This window comes from Arvicanthis niloticus, chromosome 9, assembly GCF_011762505.2.
Source record: "Arvicanthis niloticus isolate mArvNil1 chromosome 9, mArvNil1.pat.X, whole genome shotgun sequence".
Taxonomy (NCBI): domain Eukaryota; kingdom Metazoa; phylum Chordata; class Mammalia; order Rodentia; family Muridae; genus Arvicanthis; species Arvicanthis niloticus.
This window is the reverse complement of record NC_047666.1, coordinates 73,474,772-73,492,799: the sequence shown is the minus strand read 5'-3', so window position 1 is coordinate 73,492,799 and position 18,028 is coordinate 73,474,772. Positions and strand designations below refer to the sequence as shown.

Sequence of the window (18,028 nt, the reverse complement as noted above, 5' to 3'; positions counted from 1 at the left end):
CTATCAAATATAAGTACAATATGTTCAATTTATAAATTGTCAATGTAAAAGATTAGCATTTGTCAAAATAGAAAATTATTGTAAGAAAGTTATGAATTTGATTTTTCTGCTTTTTATTTGTTTTCTTTTTTGAGACAGGATCTCATCCCGTAGCCTAGGAACTCTTTTTAGTTAGCTAGCCCCCAAAACTTGTGCGGACCCCCTGCCTCAGCCTCTCAAGTACTTGGGATTACAAGCATTTCCTCATCCAGCTCAGATTTTCCAGTTAGTATTTTTAGATCACAGTGTTGTAGAGACCCTGGACCCCACTTCCAGGGTGTTCCATCCTAGAGATAGCTCGGGCTCCTTCTCCAGGCAGTAAAGGTTAGCCAACCTAGAAATGCAATATTGATCACAGACTGCTTCCAGTCTCAACATTTTGGTTCCTGTTTTTAAGTGAAATCCAGTGTGGCAACGTATGTGTGCCATAGTGTGTGTGTGTGTGTGTGTGTGTGTGTGTGTGTGTGTGTGTGTGTATGCCATAACATACATGTGGAGGTCAGAAGACAACTCTCAGGAGTGGGGTCTCTGTTTCCATCGGGTGGGTTCCAGGGTTAGAACTCAGAATTGGTGGCAAGTACCTTTCCCTGCTTACCTCACTGGCCCTTAAGGTGGGCCCTATTTACGGAAAATGCTCACTATTTCTTAACCTCATCAACAAAGTTACCATGGGATGTTATCTGAGGGTGCGTGTTTATACAACACTGGTGTTTCTCCCTTTTCTCCTTGCTGATAATGATCTGAGGTTAGGATTAACAGGAACAATGTTTCTCTTTGGGGCCAAGCATTGCAACGTTGTATCCTCCTTTAGTCTTTTGCTTGGTGTCTTCAAGCTTGACAATATAGAGTCACCCTCCCCAAGTAGCTTTTGCAAACCAATTCATCTTTAGTTTTTTGCTGTTCAAGAACTCTAGGCAGGCTGTGTTTTTCTATCCTCTGGTCTCTTAACCCTTACTCTACAATGAGAGTACACCCCTCAGGCATTCATTCACAAAAGAACGCCTGCCCTCTTGTGTCCAGAGAGGGTACTACAGCAAGGAGGGAATTCGCAAACCTGCATTCTGCTGGCCAGGATCTTCCTTCTTATAGGGCTTGGCCATGGCTGGTAGTTTGAGCACTGCAAAAGGAACTTAGAAATGAATGAGCTGTCCCTGAAAACTGTCCCACCATCTGTCCCATATCCAGCCTGTGGCTTCCCAGAGAGAGTACTCACTAAAACATTCAAAGGTGCCATCAAGCCTGCACGCTGGAGTAGGAAACTCACTTTTGCTCCGAATCCTCATGTGTGAGCTTTGGAGTATCTCATTAAGTCAGCTGGACACTCTTCTTACTCTGAAACTCTGGAAATTAAACAGGTTGTGAGAGCCGAGTGATGTCATGCAGTCTCAGGCTGTCAGAGGCAAAGTGGCAATTGCCAGTTTGGAGTGAGCCGTGCACGTAACTGAAATTCAGTCGTCTTGCTTCTTGTTTTCATTTGTTGAGGCATCTAAGAGTTTCATGTGTCCCACGTTGGCCTTGACCTTGCCACGTAGCTGAGGATGACCCTCAAATCCTGATCTGTTTCTCTCATCTCGGAGGCACTGGGACTGCAGACCAAGACCACCACATATGGCCATGCTTCTGAGACTTTGGCCTGATGTAACCCCTCTCCTGGACTCCAACCCTCTCTGTCCCATTCCAGGCTCCTGGAAGTCGCACAATGATACACATCATTGTGGGCGGGAATTCAAGTGTTTCATGAGTATTCTTTGTACACAAAAGGAAAGGCATTTATTTTTATTTTCTGGAAGTGAAAAAATAAAATTCCTGTTTCTTTAGACATTAACGTATACAAAAAGGTTAATGTTTTAGATGTGAAAAGGAAGTTGGTATAAATAAAAAAATATTTAGTAGTATATATATTAAAGAGTTTGAGCCGGGCGGTGGAGGCGCACGCCTTTAATCCCAGCACTTGGGAGGCAGAGGCAGGCGGATTTCTGAGTTCAAGGCCAGCCTGGTCTACAGAGTGAGTTCCAGGACAGTCAGGGCTACACAGAGAAACCCTGTCTCGGAAAAAAAAAAAAAAAAAAAAAAAAGAGTTTGAGTTAGCCATTTATAATGTGTATTTATTTATTTAAATATCATATGTACCCTATAGATATGCACAGTTTTACCTTTTAGTTAACAAACCAAAACAAGGGAGCCCCCAGAGATGGCTCAGTGGTTAAGAGCACCTGCTGCTCTTGTAGGGGACCTGGTTTTGTTTCCCAGAACCCACACAGCAGCTCACAATCATAATTCCAAGTTTCAGGGGTTCTGATGCCCTCTTCTGGCCTCCTTAGGCACTGCACATATGTGTTTTATGGTGTACATACATACATATATACATACAGGCAAACCGTTGATACACATAAAAAAATTTTTTAAAAAATAAATTAAATTCCCTAAAACTATAATACTTAGTTTATAATACCAACAAGACCACTCAGTGGGTAAAAGTGCTTGCTTTGAAATCCTAATGGTCTAAGGTCAGACCCTAGGACCCATGGAAAGGTAAAAAGAAAGAACTGTTAGAATTTCTGCTGTTGGGATGAACACCAGGACCAAAAGCGACTTGGAGAAGAAAGGATTTCTTTCAGCTTGTAGCCTATTGTCCGGCACTGAGGACATCAGGGCAGGAACTTGAGTTAAAAACGTGGAGGGAGGAATTGAAGCAGAGGCAGGAGAGGGGTTCGGCTTGCCAGCTGTGTTATACACACCAGGGCCACCAGGCCAGAGATGGCGTCAGATGTGGTTTTCTGGGCTCTCTCATATCAGTCAATAATCAAAAAGATAACCAGGCAGTGGTGGTGTACGCCTTTAATCCCAGCACTCGGGAGGCAGAAGCAGGCAGATTTCTGAGTTCCAGGTCAGCCAGGGCTACACAGAGAAACCCTGTCTCGAAAAACAAAAACAAAAAATTAATAATAATCAAGGAGACCCCCACAGATTTGTCTACAGGCCATCTGACGGAGGGAGGCATGTTCTCAAATAAGGTTCCATCTTCCCAGATACGTCAAACTTGTGTCAAGTTGACAAAAACAAACAGACAGACAAAGATCAGGACAAGAAGCAGACGCACAAAGTTGTTCTTCGCCGTCCCGTTGTACCGCACAAGCATCCGCACACGTGACATACGCACGACAATGATACGCTGACTATAAATAACAAAGACAGAATGTTAAGCGATTAACAGTTTAGGTGATAAAAATATGGATAATAATGCTCAGATATGCTAAAAAGGACGGGGATGTTATGAAAAAGGTAGACTCTGTCGGTCTGCTCTGTCATGATGGGGTTTAGACGCGGTCACCTTCAAATAGAACTGTTGCCTGCAGTTCTAGACACTGGGAAGTCCAAGGTAAGGGTGACAGCAGACTCCCGGTCTGTGAAAGCCCGTTTCTTACAGCTGGTACCTTGCTCTGTGTGCACACACGGTGGACGGGGCAAGCGCACTCCGTCTGGCTTCTCTCTTGTGCTTCTCTCCTGTGCCTTGCCTAGCTCCAGGCTCTCAGACACTCCTTTAATGCTCTCAGTTGTGGACCTCTCTCAATGGCTGACAATGCTCTGTCCTCCCACGGCTCCAGCTGGGTCTGAGCTACCAGTGCACACTCACCCAGCACAGACGCAACACAAGCCTGCACTGTCTCCAACATCTAGAAAGCTCGGTGAACCAGGGTGTCAAAGTCTACTTTCAAAGCCAAGATCAGACTTATACATGTAGATTCATCCATGACTAAAAATCATACAGACTTCAATATAATTTGTATAGAACACATTAGAAGAAGGAAGATATCTATATCCTTTTTTTTTGTTTGTTTTGTTTTGTTTTTTTGTTTTTGTTTTTCGAGACAGGGTTTCTCTGTATAGCCTTGGCTGTCCTGGAACTCACTCTGTAGATCAGGCTGGCCTCGAACTCAGAAATCTACCTGCTTCTGCCTCCCAAGTGCTGGGATTAAAGGCGTGTGCCACCACTGCCCGGCGATATCTCTATTCTTAACTGCCTAGCAATGGTTCCTACTCCAATCTTCTTGAATTACAAGTTCTGCAAAGTCCTACCATGTAGGGATCTAGTTCTGTCTGTTGTTTATAAATACTCACACACCACCTGTCCCTTGCATCCATATGCACACACACACACATACACACACACACACACACACCCCTCAGAAATCCAGGCTTCTCTGACAATCTAGAAGGCTAAGGGCTCTACTGGCACCTTGTGTACATAGCAGCTCGGTAACTACCGAGTAGCTGGGCCAAAGCTGGGAGTGCCTGCTACAGAGAGGAGAAAACCATAGCTGCTACTTTGCCGGACCCACTGCTTCTATGAAGCCCTGTGCTGATGGTAGCTGTATGGAGCATGCGGACATGCGATGACCTGTGTATTTGTCTTCTTCTAGGGTTCTTGGAATCTCTGGATGACTTTTACATTCTTAGCAGTGGGCTGGTACTGCTGCAGACCACCAACAGTGTGTATAACAAAACCCTGTTAAAGCTGGTGGTACCCGAGACTCTCCTGGCCTGGCAAAGAGTCCGTGTGGCCAACATGATGGCAGAGGGTGGTAAGGAATGGGCACAGATATTTTCAAGGTACAACTCTGGTAAGTGTTTCTGTGCATCCTAAGGCATGTGTCTATGTTTAGCCTTACAGTTGTTAAGCAGTTGAAGTTAGTAGCCAGTTAAACCAGCTGAGGCATATCCATGTCGCCCTTGTGTCTCCCAACATTTCAGGTACCTACAACAACCAGTACATGGTCCTGGACCTGAAGAAAGTGACCATCATGAAGAGCCTTGACAAAGGCACTCTCTACGTCGTGGAGCAAATCCCTACATATGTAGAATATTCGGATCAAACCAATGTCCTAAGAAAAGGTACCTTTTCCTCCTACTCTGTCAGGACTGTGTGCCAAAACATGTGCGCCGCTTTCATTTCTGTTGTTGTGATATCTTGAGAAAAAAAAAACAACATCATCGTAGCGATAGAAAACTCACAATGCCATGTTACAGTTCACCACGGTGGTGGTCGAGCCAAGGCAGGAACTTGCAGCAGCTGATTATATCACGTCTGTAATCTAGAGCCGAGAGAAAGGGCGAGCACATGCTCAGCTTTCTCTGCTTTGCTAATAGTCCGGGGCCCAGATCCACGGCGTGCTACCGTGACAACACTTACAGGTGTCCTCTCAGATCAGTTAAGACAATTGTCCTCCAGACATGCACAAGGGCCAATCTGATCTAAACAATCCCTCTTCGAGATTCTCTGCCCAGTTGATTCTAGGTCATATCAGGTTGAAAGTTAAAACTTGTGCATCTGATGGGGAATGTGCTGTGTGCGAGTGGATGGTGGGGCTGTCATTCATAGGTGTCCTGGTAAAGAACCACCATTCTCAACAAACATGTGAGAGGACACTTCAGTCTCTCGTGGGAGATTAGGATGTCGTCAAGCCTCATGACCTTTGAACCTCTGCTAGCTCTAACATTGCATTCTTTCTGGAATTGTGAAGGTTAAATTGTAAGTTCCACTGAGTTCATCTGTGGGGTGTTACTCTGACTTAGGCTGGGAAAGCAAAAATGCCAAATTGCTTCTCTCTAGAAACTCTGGAGCATCATATAGCAAAGGACATGAGCCCAGAATAGGAAGAGCTGGAATAAGGTCTGATGTACCAGGCCTGGTAGAACCTGAAGAGGGCTCCATGGTGTGAGGACTCAGACTGCTGGCTGTGGCCACCAAGGGTATATCCCAGACAAGTGAGGCCCAGGGATTGAATCTTGGCTTCTCAAAGTCACAGATAAATGACTCAAACTCCCCAAACCTTACTCTCTTCAAATGTAAATTTGGGCAATCCTGATGCAGACCCACCAATCACCTACTATTAAAATCCCAGAACTCTAATGCCAAAAGTTGTCGTTTTGGTACTAATGTTTGGTAGAAATGTTTTGGTAGAAAAAGATGACTCAGACTGAACTAATTTGGTAGGAAAAAGAGCTGCTCCCAAATCTGCCAATCTGGGCGTTAGCTGTCTTCTTCCTGCCTTTGTCCCCTCCTAAAGACATTGCTTACCACACTAGTCATTTTTTTTTCTGTCTCAGAGACAAATCTAATGATGATAACTTAAAAGGGGTAGAATTTCCTGGGAGTCACTTTCTCAGTCTGTGTTTTCTGGACCATTGGTGAGGAAGAGCATCCTGTCTGGGACATGTGGTAGAGGAAAACTATCCTCATCACGGTGGTAAGGAAGCAGAGCACCGGGATAACCCAGGTCAAGGTACAACTTCCGAAGACCACACATAGCACAGGCACCCCAATGGCGTACTTCCTTTATCTAGACCCAGTCTCCTAATAACCCACTTAGGGACAGACAAATCTGTGAGTACTTCATCAGTAAAGCTGGTACCCACGACCCATGACGTCTCCATGGTATCACCAGTTAGGGAGCAAACCTTTTGAGTCCATGAGTGTCTGGGGGTGGGGACTTCATAACTAGAACACAACACACATTAGGATACATAGGGATAAATGTCTTCATTATGAAGGGTTTCCCATGAGAACGTATTGTCACACCATATACACACTTCATTGCTATACTAACACCTGAAAAGGCCTGAAAATTGCTTACTGGGCCACTGAGCCTTGGTGGAAATGCAAACATGTGGAGCTCTGTCGGTTCACGGGGTGCACTGAGAAATCCATTGAGAAAGGGCAAAGGGCATGATGGGAAAGGGGAAGGGGTATAGGGTGGGGGTGGGGGAGGGAAATGTTCACTTTATAAACCTATACATCCTGCTAGGCCGTTTAGTCTTTGTCCTTTAGAAAACCAGTTTTTAGCAAGGGATAACGGGTTGAACACAAAAGGCAGGAAAGGAAACCGTGTTGCATGTAACAGAGGCACGGAGGTGAGGAGGGAGGAAATGAGGGTAAAGGGCAAGCCTGGGATTTAAATCAGGACCTGTTTAATGTTCCAGTCAAAATGTTAAGACTGGCTGCTTTCCTACACTGACTCTTCCTAAAAGACTTCCCATTGGTGTATACTGTGGATGCGATGGGTCTCACAGGTGTGTACATTGGTGTATACTGCAGATGCAGTGGGTCTCACATGTGTACATTGGTGTATACTGTGGATGCAGTGGCTCTCACATGTGTGTACATTGGTGTATACTGTGGATGCAGTGGGTCTCACGTGTGTACGTTGGTGTATACTGCGGATGCAGTGGCTCTCACATGTGTGTACATTGGTGTATACTGTGGATGCAGTGGCTCTCACGTGTACATTGGTGTATACTGTGGATGCAGTGGGTCTCACGTGTGTACGTTGGTGTATACTGTGGATGCAGTGGGTCTCACATGTGTACATTGGTGTATACTGTGGATGCAGTGGCTCTCACGTGTACATTGGTGTATACTGTGGATGCAGTGGGTCTCACGTGTGTACATTGGTGTATACTGTGGATGCAGTGGCTCTCACGTGTGTACATTGGTGTATACTGCAGATGCAGTGGCTCTCACATGTGTGTACATTGGTGTATACTGTGGATGCAGTGGGTCTCACACGTGTGTACATTGGTGTATACTGTGGATGCAGTGGGTCTCACGTGTGTACATTGGTGTATACTGCGGATGCAGTGGGTCTCACGTGTGTACGTTGGTGTATACTGTGGATGCAGTGGCTCTCACATGTGTGTACATTGGTGTATACTGTGGATGCAGTGGGTCTCACGTGTGTACATTGGTGTATACTGTGGATGCAGTGGCTCTCACATGTGTGTACATTGGTGTATACTGCAGATGCAGTGGCTCTCACATGTGTGTACATTGGTGTATACTGTGGATGCAGTGGGTCTCACACGTGTGTACATTGGTGTATACTGTGGATGCAGTGGGTCTCACGTGTGTACATTGGTGTATACTGCGGATGCAGTGGTTCTCACACGTGTGTACATTGGTGTATACTGTGGATGCAGTGGGTCTCACACGTGTGTACATTGGTGTATACTGTGGATGCAGTGGGTCTCACGTGTGTACGTTGGTGTATACTGTGGATGCAGTGGCTCTCACGTGTACATTGGTGTATACTGTGGATGCAGTGGGTCTCACGTGTGTACATTGGTGTATACTGTGGATGCAGTGGCTCTCACATGTGTGTACATTGGTGTATACTGCAGATGCAGTGGCTCTCACATGTGTGTACATTGGTGTATACTGTGGATGCAGTGGGTCTCACGTGTGTACGTTGGTGTATACTGCGGATGCAGTGGTTCTCACACGTGTGTACATTGGTGTATACTGTGGATGCAGTGGGTCTCACACGTGTGTACATTGGTGTATACTGTGGATGCAGTGGGTCTCACGTGTGTACGTTGGTGTATACTGTGGATGCAGTGGGTCTCACATGTGTGTAGTTTTAACATCTTCTCCCTTACCCTTTCCACCGACCCTCATCCCAATCCCTCTTCCCTTCCCAGCCAGTTTCTTCTGCCTTCATGGCTTATTTTTTTCTACACATGGGGGACCCACCAAGTATAATTATGGCGAAGGACAGTAGCTTGGGTGACTTACCAGTTACACCGCAGAGGAAAATGTCTAGGTCCCCTTAGAGCAGCGGTGCTCAACCTTTCTCATGCTGTGACCCTTTAATACAGTTCCTCATGTGGTAGAAACCCCCAACAGTAAAGTTATTCTCATTGCTACTTCATAACTGTAATTTTGCTACTGTTATGAATTGCAATTTAAATATGATATGTAGGATATCTGTGTTAGACCAGTGTTTAACTTCCGCACACAGCTTAGAACAGACCACTCCAGACCAAACAGTTCCAAAGGGGGTGGGGTGGGGTTATTCAGGAGATAGGGCAAAGGTAGGGGAAAGAAGATGGAAGAAGAGAGGAGAAGAGAGAGGAAGAAGAGAAGTAGAGGCCGGCCATGACCACGTGGCGAGAGGGGGAAGGGAAGGGAGGAGGGGCGAGGGGACAGAGAAGCTAGAGGCAAGAGAGCAAGAGATTAAGAGAGAGAGAGAGGAGGGGGCAAGCAGCCCCTTTTATAGTGGGCCAGGCCTAGCTGGCTGTTGCCAGGTAACTGTGGAGGTGGAGTTTAGACAGAATACTATCAATCTGATATGCCACCCTCGGGGTGAAAACCACTGTGATACTCTTCTGGATCTTTTCCTTATGTTCTATTGTTTGATCTTCACAGGAAAGTTCCAGAATAGTATCATATTACCATTCCACTGTGAGGATAAAAGGCTCAAGAAGAAACAGGAAGTGTGCTCAAATAAAGTGACTTTAAATTGAAAACAAAACAAAAGAGTCCTGGACGCTTTTAAAAGCAGTTCTAGGATGGGAAAAGTGGTGCCAAGGCAGGCGACTGACCTTGCTAAATAGTATCTTCCCACAAGAGGAGATGGTAATGTTTAAACATCACCAGGTTAATCTGGGAATAAGCAAGCTTCTCTTGTAAATGCTTTTGTAAATTATGAGGCTTTATGAAACCGTGAAGTACAAAACATTGCTATTTGGGTGATCTGTTCTTATAGTATTGATCACCAACAATTAATTTATTACTAAGACTGGCACACCTGAAAGTCCTGCAGCTGTTTACACTTAGTGTCTACAGTGATCCTCTGAAAGAATGGCTTATCTATGTGGTACTGGAGTCCTTTCTGTTGCTGTGATAAAGGCCATGATGAAAAGTAATTTTTACAAGAGTTTATTTTGGCTCACGGTTCCAGAGAGAGAGAGAGTCCACCATGGTGGGGAGGTGTGGCAGCTGCAGGAACAGGAAGCTGAGAGATTACATCTTTAGTCACAATCAGGATGCAGTCACAGCAAACAGGAAGTAGGGCCAGAATAGAAACCCTCAAAGCCTACACCCACTGATATACTTCCTCTAGCAAAGCCACACCTCTTAAAAGTCCTATAACCTCCCAGACAGCACCACCAATAGGAAAACAAGTGTTCAAATATCTGAGCCTATGGGGAACCTTTTACACGCAGACCACCACAGATGCCAAGATAAAGCATTTGCTGACATTATAGAAATGAAGACATTAAGGCACAGAGAAGTGAAACAATTTGTCCAATGTTTTAAATGGCTTTAAATCCAGTCAGTGTTGCTTCTGAGATTTTGTAACCGAGGCATATCCTAGCAACCAGTCTGTTTGCCCAGATAATTTTACAGTATTGTCCTTATCTCCATTCTTCCTGATGCTGGTTCTGTGCCCCAGCAAGGTTAAAAACCTGCTCTGTCCCTACTCTAGTAGACTAGGAGATTCCTACACAATAGTGAAAAGGGACAAAGACATACAAGGACCAAGAGAACACAGAGGTAGGAAATAATTTCCTCAAGTAGAGAAACTCCAAATTCTTAAAATTGGAATAGATGCACTGTGTTGGGCTTCATCAAGACATTTCCATTCAAGTCCCTCATGCTCTTTGACCTCATCCATCCAACATACTCCTCCCTTGCCCCATCCTTCCACCCTTTCCTGCCAGCCCCTCCCTTCATCAACAGGCTCAATTCTACTTTCACATCATGTATAGAGAGCAAACAGACAGAAACATACTGTCTGAGTCTGGCTCATTTCCCTTCATATGATCATCTTCCGACGCATCCTTCCCTGCAGATGAAATTTTCTTTGTGGTCGAATAAACTCTACCAAGTATAAATGTCACATTTTCTTGTTTGTTGTTGGACAGTGGGCTGGTTCAATTGGTGAGCTACTATAAACAGTACTACAATAAACACGGATGCTCAGGTGTCGATGTGGTATGTTGATTTAAGATGTGAATTCCCAGGAGCTATATAGCTGGAGCATATCACAGCAGTTTGTTGAGAAATCTCCATACTGATTCCCATAATGGCTAGAGACTCCCTTAACTGATGGTTCAGTAGGCAATAACCTAGGCTGGTGTAATCCAAGATGACCCTAGAATTGGTTTCACATGTCTAGTGCTTAGTGGCTTGAGGTACAGAGTTTTGAACGGTCATGGGTCCTGTGAAATGTTTTCAGTCCTAGGAGTTAAAAAGCCTGCTGTGGAACATGAGAGACCATGCCCACACATCATGGGCACCCCTTCCCTTCTACCCACAAAAGGGGGAAATGGGGCTAAGTGCCCAAAACCTAATTATTCATCCATGAATCTAGCTACAACTCGGGTTTCCTGATGTCAGCATCAGTGTGATGAGCCTCTGTGGGCCTCTGCAGAGCATCCTACTCAGCAGATGGACCTCAGGCGGCTCCCAGAACACTGCACCATCCTTCCTTTTTTGGTCCATAGAAAGGGATGTCACTCTCTGGGTTCTAAGATTATATTAACAAGTTGAAGTGAAAACCAAAGGCTCTGTATGCTCTTCTTCCCTTCCCTCTGGACATTTAGCAGGGACACTGTGGCCTTGCAGGTTCAGTCACAGCTTCGTTTCCTGTGCTGTTTCATTTTGTAATTACACATGTGGTAATTTTCAAATATATCAGCACTAAATAACTTTTTTCTTTTGTTCCTCTTTTCTTCCCATCTCCCTCTGTTCAACCCCACCTTTCTCTTTCATTCCTAATCAGGATATTGGGCTTCCTATAATATTCCTTTCCACAAAACAATTTACAACTGGAGTGGCTACCCACTGCTGGTTCACAAGCTGGGTTTGGACTACTCTTATGACTTAGCTCCACGTGCCAAAATCTTCAGGCGTGACCAAGGAAACGTGACAGGGATGGCTTCCATGAAATATATCATGCGATACAACAGTACGTAGCACATTTATTTCTCAAGAGTCATTCTGCAAAACTCCTTTTCTCCCCTGTGAAATAAGAATTTATGTAAGTTTATCATCTCTGTACTAGAGGGAATTATACAAAATTATCTGAATCAATATTCAGGGATACTATATTAATGCTGTACACATATTGGTCAACGAATAGAAACTGCCTCCTTTATGAAATCTCAAGAGAAATTGCTGGCAGGATAGTTCAGCAGATGAAGGCACCTGTAAGCCTACTGACCTGAGTCTGATCCTCTAGACCCACACAGTGAGAGGACAGAACTTGACTTCCACAATCTCTCTTCTGGTAGCCGCAAGCACACCATGGTATGCTTATGTACACACACCCTTGTTAGCACAGATACAGACCCAAAAATTCAATTCTTGATCCTCCTGTCTCTACCTCCTGAGTGTTGGAATTATGAGTGTATAGAACTACACCTGGCTCTACGGATTTTTGTTTTTACCTGATCCTTTCATCCCGCACCCAAAAAAGAAAACACAAGAACAAAACCAAACATGTAAAATACAGAAATAATCCACATAGGGTCATTTCCTTAGCATTGCCTGGCCTCTTGCGAGCACACCTCCCAAGTACAAAGGCAGCTATATATAAAATATGCATAAATTCTTTCTTTTGGTGAAGACTTTCCAAATCTAGTTTGTATTTCATCTGTTGGAAAATGGTGATGCACATTTACCTTATCTCTTTTTCTCCTCTTTGGGGTATTGTTCTTAAGGCAGGCTGGCCCTGGGACGGGGAATTTATAATTCCTAGTGCAATCCTAGAGTGATGTCTGTATCTGAAAGCAGGTTGGGCTGGGGAGCCAGTGGGATACACTCTTTAACGATCTGGCATGAATAGATCCAAAATCTTACTATGGCTAAGTATATCTCAGAGTAGCTCACACCTATCATTCCTCACTGCTGTGTCTCCCAGATTACAAGGACGACCAGTACAGTAAGGGTGATCCCTGCAGTACTATCTGCTGTCGCGAAGACCTGAATGGAGCCAGTCCAAGCCCTGGAGGATGCTATGACACCAAGGTAACAAACGTTCTGCTACTTTCCAATTTACTCCTAACAAGGTGTTAGGCCAGAGGCAAGATGTTTTTGTGGCATAGAGGCCAGTATCTCCAACCACGTATTAAATTCAGGAAGCAGCTTTGTATATAACTACACCTGGCTCTATAGATTTTTGGTAGATTCTCAGCACTCACATGCTGGCTAACAACCATCTGAACTCCAGTTCTGGGATATCCAACCCCCTCTTCAGGCTTCCACTGGTACTGCAGCCATGTGGTGCACATACACCCATGCAGACAAGTCATTCATGTAAAATAAACCACACTATGCCTTTGAGAAAGTGAATGAAGATTACATAGTCAAACTTTAAATGATCTTTTCAAATGTTTTCCTCCTTTTTTTCCAGGTGGCAGACATCTTCCTTGCATCTCAGTATGAAGCCTATGCCATTAGTGGTCCCACGGTACAAAACGGCCTCCCACCTTTTAACTGGAATCGGTTCAACGAAACACTCCATCAGGGGATGCCACAAATCTTTGACTTTGATTTTGTTACCATGAAACCCATTTTGTCATAGGACAAAAAGTGAGGAATGGAGATGACAGAAAGCTGCAAATAAGACACCAAGGGCACGCTCAGCTATATTTTCCCATCTGTACTCTTAATAAAAAATATTAAATTCCATCTGTGGTCCCACATTCAGCCTTGCTGGGAATGCTGCTTAGGCAGGCGGAATGGGAAGTGCCAATTCACCACTCACGATGGGAAATGCAGCCTTGGGTGGGGTGGGACGCTCAGCCTGAGTGAGAAACAACATAGGCTGAGGCTGGAGCTCCCTGACCTCCCGAGTGTCCAGTTGCCACTGAAAACCAGAGTTGGGAATGAAGGGGGCCCACGGGCCTGCGAGGAGCCCAGGACTGGGGGCTCCTAAACTCCTAGACATCCAGATGTTGCTGGAAGTCATGGGGAGTTGGGAAGAGAGAGAGCCCAGGGCCCTGGGAATGAATGGGGAACTCCTTAGCTTAGCAGTGGGGAGTTGGAGCTAAAGGGGCCTTCTGCAAGAGCCTCTGCAGTAAGGCTCTGTAAATGAAGGCTTTCTCCTTGCTTCCCACAGCAGTCCTTGATTCCAAACTGTTTACTGACTATTCATTGTGGAAAATATCACATCCTCAAAGGTAGACCAGAGATTAAATACCTTTTTCAGGAAGAAATGTCTGGGAAGGGAAGCTTATTGGCTAAAACCCAGGGCCTATACAGATACCTCATTAGCATGGAGAACTCCATTCTGATCTATGGTCATGTTCCTATGTGGGGAGTGTGGTCATGTGTTCCAAGCCAGGGATATGGTACAAAGCAGGGAGATGGGTACTTGGGTCTCTGAACCCACTCAACCTTACCAAGTTTCCTGGCATGGTCCACTGCCCTCCACCCATCCATTTTCCACAGAGTTCTGTTTAACAGCAAACGTTTCCTGAAGAGTAGAGAGCTGCAGAATAAACATGTGTGAAACAAATACACAAAAGGATAACAGAAGCCCTGTCACAGCTCATTATTCTTTTAGGCCTACAAACATGTTGGTCTCCATTTCGGCCATGGTTTGGGCCTTGTGGACAAACCTGAGCCTGGCTCGAGTTTGAGACCTGTCTCAGTCATTTCTGTACTGAAGTGACTCAACAAGATCCGTTTGGCCCTGCCTCTGCTCGGCTGTTGCTGATGTAGACCTTTGCAATTGTCCCTGTCAGTCACCCAATACCCTCTGTCACCCTTCCCTGACCCCTACATCATCTCCCCCCCCCCCCCCGTGCTCCAAGTTTATATAAACACGTGGTTGTTATATTAAAGTTGAGTTCCTGCTTTGACAAGACTCCCGGCTGGCTGTGTTTTTTTTGGGGGCACAGATACTCACCATCCTGCTCAACTCCGGAGAGACCTGGCCAGACCTGGCCGGAGCAGGACCTCTCTCTCCTCTCTCCTGGACCTGCTGGCTTTAAGGAGCCACATAAACATCAATCACAGTTCTAGTCAGTGGAGCTTGAGGTAGGACGAGGACCACTTCTTGGCCTATTAAGACACCTGCATTTCCCATGGTCTTTCTCCTTCCCCTGCTGATAACAACAAAGCCCTTGGGGGTAGGGAGCTCAAGAGGCAGTTTGTGATCCTTCCTGCTTGTTAACAGACAACAGGCTAGACATGCAGTCATCTCTCACTAGTTGAAAACCCCATCTAACCAGGTAGCACTTCTGCATAACTCCTCCTCTTCCAAAACCAGGGAACAACATACTGATTGAGTACCAGGGAATTGCCAAACAGGTTAAATAAGACACACTCGACAGGGAGCAAGGGGTTTCGTGACAGAAATGAAAATTTTTAAAGAAACACATGGACTGAGAACTCTCGGAATGAGTCAGGGTACTCAGAATGTTAAAAACCCAGTCATTTATTTCAAAGTATAAAGTTCAGGCTTGCTGGACAAACCCCACTACAGTCAACACTTAAACGGACACCATTCTACTGTACATTTAGGAAAGAAAGAAAATTAAAACCTTCAAAACCTAATAAAAATAGGGCAACCAACCTGCTACAGCCCAGTTAGCATTAGACCTTAAGAGGGTCTTACAGCATCTTATTATTTACATTTCCAACCGCAACAAACAGAAATTAGGATGCGAGTTTCCTACAGGGATTTATTTTTACATTTACATTTAAAATGGTTGATAAAATCCTCAAGCTAGGATCCCCCAGAAAGTGTTTGATTGCTTAGTTTCCTTATTTACAAAAAGAAAAAAGAAGAGAAAACATTTAAATATTTAAATGATAGGTACTCAGCTATTGCTACATATAAAACACAAAACAAAAGCTCAAACATGATAAAGTCATTCGAAGATGGGAGCAGAGTGACTTTGGCGCCTCCTTTTCGGCTCAAGGGGATGAGTTTTAAGAATTAGTCTCCTACTCCAACAAACCTGTGTCCCTTAAATATTTTTTAAAGTCCTTTGCCAAAAAAATAATTAAGGAAGACAGAATCACATGATTACACAGTTATTGTCTATACCACCAGGCCATGTGTAGTTCCATGGGAATCAAACAGGCCACCCAATCACAGGCAAGTGGGAAAAAATTACCATATTGAGGATACTGAAATGGCCTGAGGAAGAGTCAGGACACTTGGAAGCTTTCTTTGTAGTACCTATGGGGTGAAATCACAGCATGTCAAGAGAGGAAGCCACACAGCGCATTCTAAATCATATATGGTACTGAGAGATTCATTCATGGGAAGCGATAGCCTGCCACATCACACTGACACTAAGTGGTAATTCTGAGGATACTTAAAAGCAACTAGAGCAAGCCACCAGAACACCTGTCCAACACTAGAAGAGAGCTCTGAAGAGATGACCCTGGGATCCCAGGCTTGCTTCTCATCCTGTTTGCAAAGGTAACCTTTATCTGGCATAGGTGGGGGGTAGGGGAAGAACACCTCTGTGAGGCAAATGCTATCCCAACAAGTATTTCCGAGGAAGAAAGCTCTGTTCCTTTCATAAAGTCACACTGCATCACACAGTACACAAAGCACTCTGCAGATTTAAAAGAAAGAAAAAAAAAAAATCGAGCCTGGAGATGAGGCTGGAGAAACAGAGGGACACAGTCACCTTGTAGAGTGAACTGTTAGAACATGCTGTCTTTGAATGCCATTAGCAAGAACATAAAGAGGCTTACTCACACTTAAAACAGGGTGAAAAGTACTCAAAGTGCAAAGGAGAGAGTAACAAACACAGCTGTTACCACTAGTTACTATATAAACATCTGATGCTTCATCTAGAAATTTCAGAAGTTTCCAGATTCCCAGTAAGGCAATACTTACCAGTATTGTCAGGCTAAAAATGTAGCAAACTTGAATCCCCAAAAATGGGACATTTGAGCTTATTTGTAATACTTTGAGAAGAGATACCCGGAGTAAAAAGTCCTCTACTCTCCCCCACAGACAGCCAGGTAAAAAGCCCTCAGCACCTACATTTTGCCTCCTATGTTGAGCACATTCGGGAAACCCAACATGGTTGCTGCCCAAAGAAAGCATCATGATAGATTACCTGAGGAGACTGTCCGCAAGTGTATTTCCCTCTTAACAATCACAGTCTCTGCCTATACCTCCTTTCCAATCTGGAATAAACAGTTCTCAGTAATTACTTTCTGCACTAAACCTACATCTAGAGCCATTATTTGGGATTTTTTTTTTTTCCTTTGACAAAAAACACCCAAGTAAAAGCCAAAGCAATAAAATAATATTAATTCCACTGGGGTTTCTTCACGTGATTATAGAACACTGTAAAAACTTAAAAAAAAAAAAAAAAAAAAAAAAAAAAAACTAGTAAACATAAACTTTCATTAGCTAGTGAGCAGACCAGCCAGTGAAAAGCATTTTGAGTATGTGCTTTCTACTACAGACAGGAATGATGTTGAGCCAACAGTGTACCTACGTGACAGAAACACACTGACTACAGAGAGGTGCTCACAGTTAGAAAACAATTTCTTCCTTTCCAAATCCTATTACTGTAACACTGGCAACAGTCTCCCATGATTATGCATCTTAGCAGTCCTAGCTACATGACTGCTAGCCAAATTTAACTTGTGGAAGGTGATTCTCATGTGGTCTCCTTTTTCTCAGAGTGAAGGTTAGAGCATTTACACTTGGGCAACTGCATTAACTAAATTCCTTCATTAACTAAAGTTCACACCAAAGATGACAGAACACCACCCGGTGAAGTCACCAAAGACAATTCCGTCATAACTCAACGATTCCTTCTGTAAGCCATCACAGAGGCAAACACACATAAGGGAACGGAGCTCCTGCTTTTAATGCCAGGACAAAGGAATGGCCAATGCAGCTTGTGAAGGTAGAAATGGGACTTAAAATACCATAAGGAAAGACAGCTCAAAAGTGCCTTCAGACTCCACAACGCCTCACTCAGCCCTAAATGCTCGTCCGTCCTCCCCCTAAGGTCTTGAAAGTACCTGCTTGACTCCCTGCAGTTGCCAAGCCTTGGAAGTGCAAGGCCGAGTCTGAGTCTATTAATGCTTTGAAGGAATGAGAAATAGTGAAGTGAGCAGATCTACCTGCAGTGTGGAATGACCCAAAGGATAGCATTTAGGCTATACCCAAAGCGGATGAAGTCAGACGCCAACTGGCACCAGCAAAACAGT

The 18,028-nt window shown here is 44.5% G+C and overlaps 1 protein-coding gene across 1 annotated transcript in view; it reads left to right on the top strand.

The window, feature by feature from the left end:
- Window positions 1-13,516, top strand: part of Plbd1 (phospholipase B domain containing 1) — a 58,569-nt gene extending 45,053 nt beyond the window's left edge. The window contains exons 7-11 of the mRNA XM_034511816.1: window positions 4,461-4,661; window positions 4,792-4,932; window positions 11,607-11,792; window positions 12,747-12,853; window positions 13,239-13,516. Coding sequence (XP_034367707.1) covers window positions 4,461-4,661; window positions 4,792-4,932; window positions 11,607-11,792; window positions 12,747-12,853; window positions 13,239-13,409 — 806 coding nt within the window. The 3' untranslated portion in view covers window positions 13,410-13,516. The remainder of the gene's footprint in view (window positions 1-4,460; window positions 4,662-4,791; window positions 4,933-11,606; window positions 11,793-12,746; window positions 12,854-13,238) is intronic.
- Window positions 13,517-18,028: the final 4,512 nt, after the last annotated feature.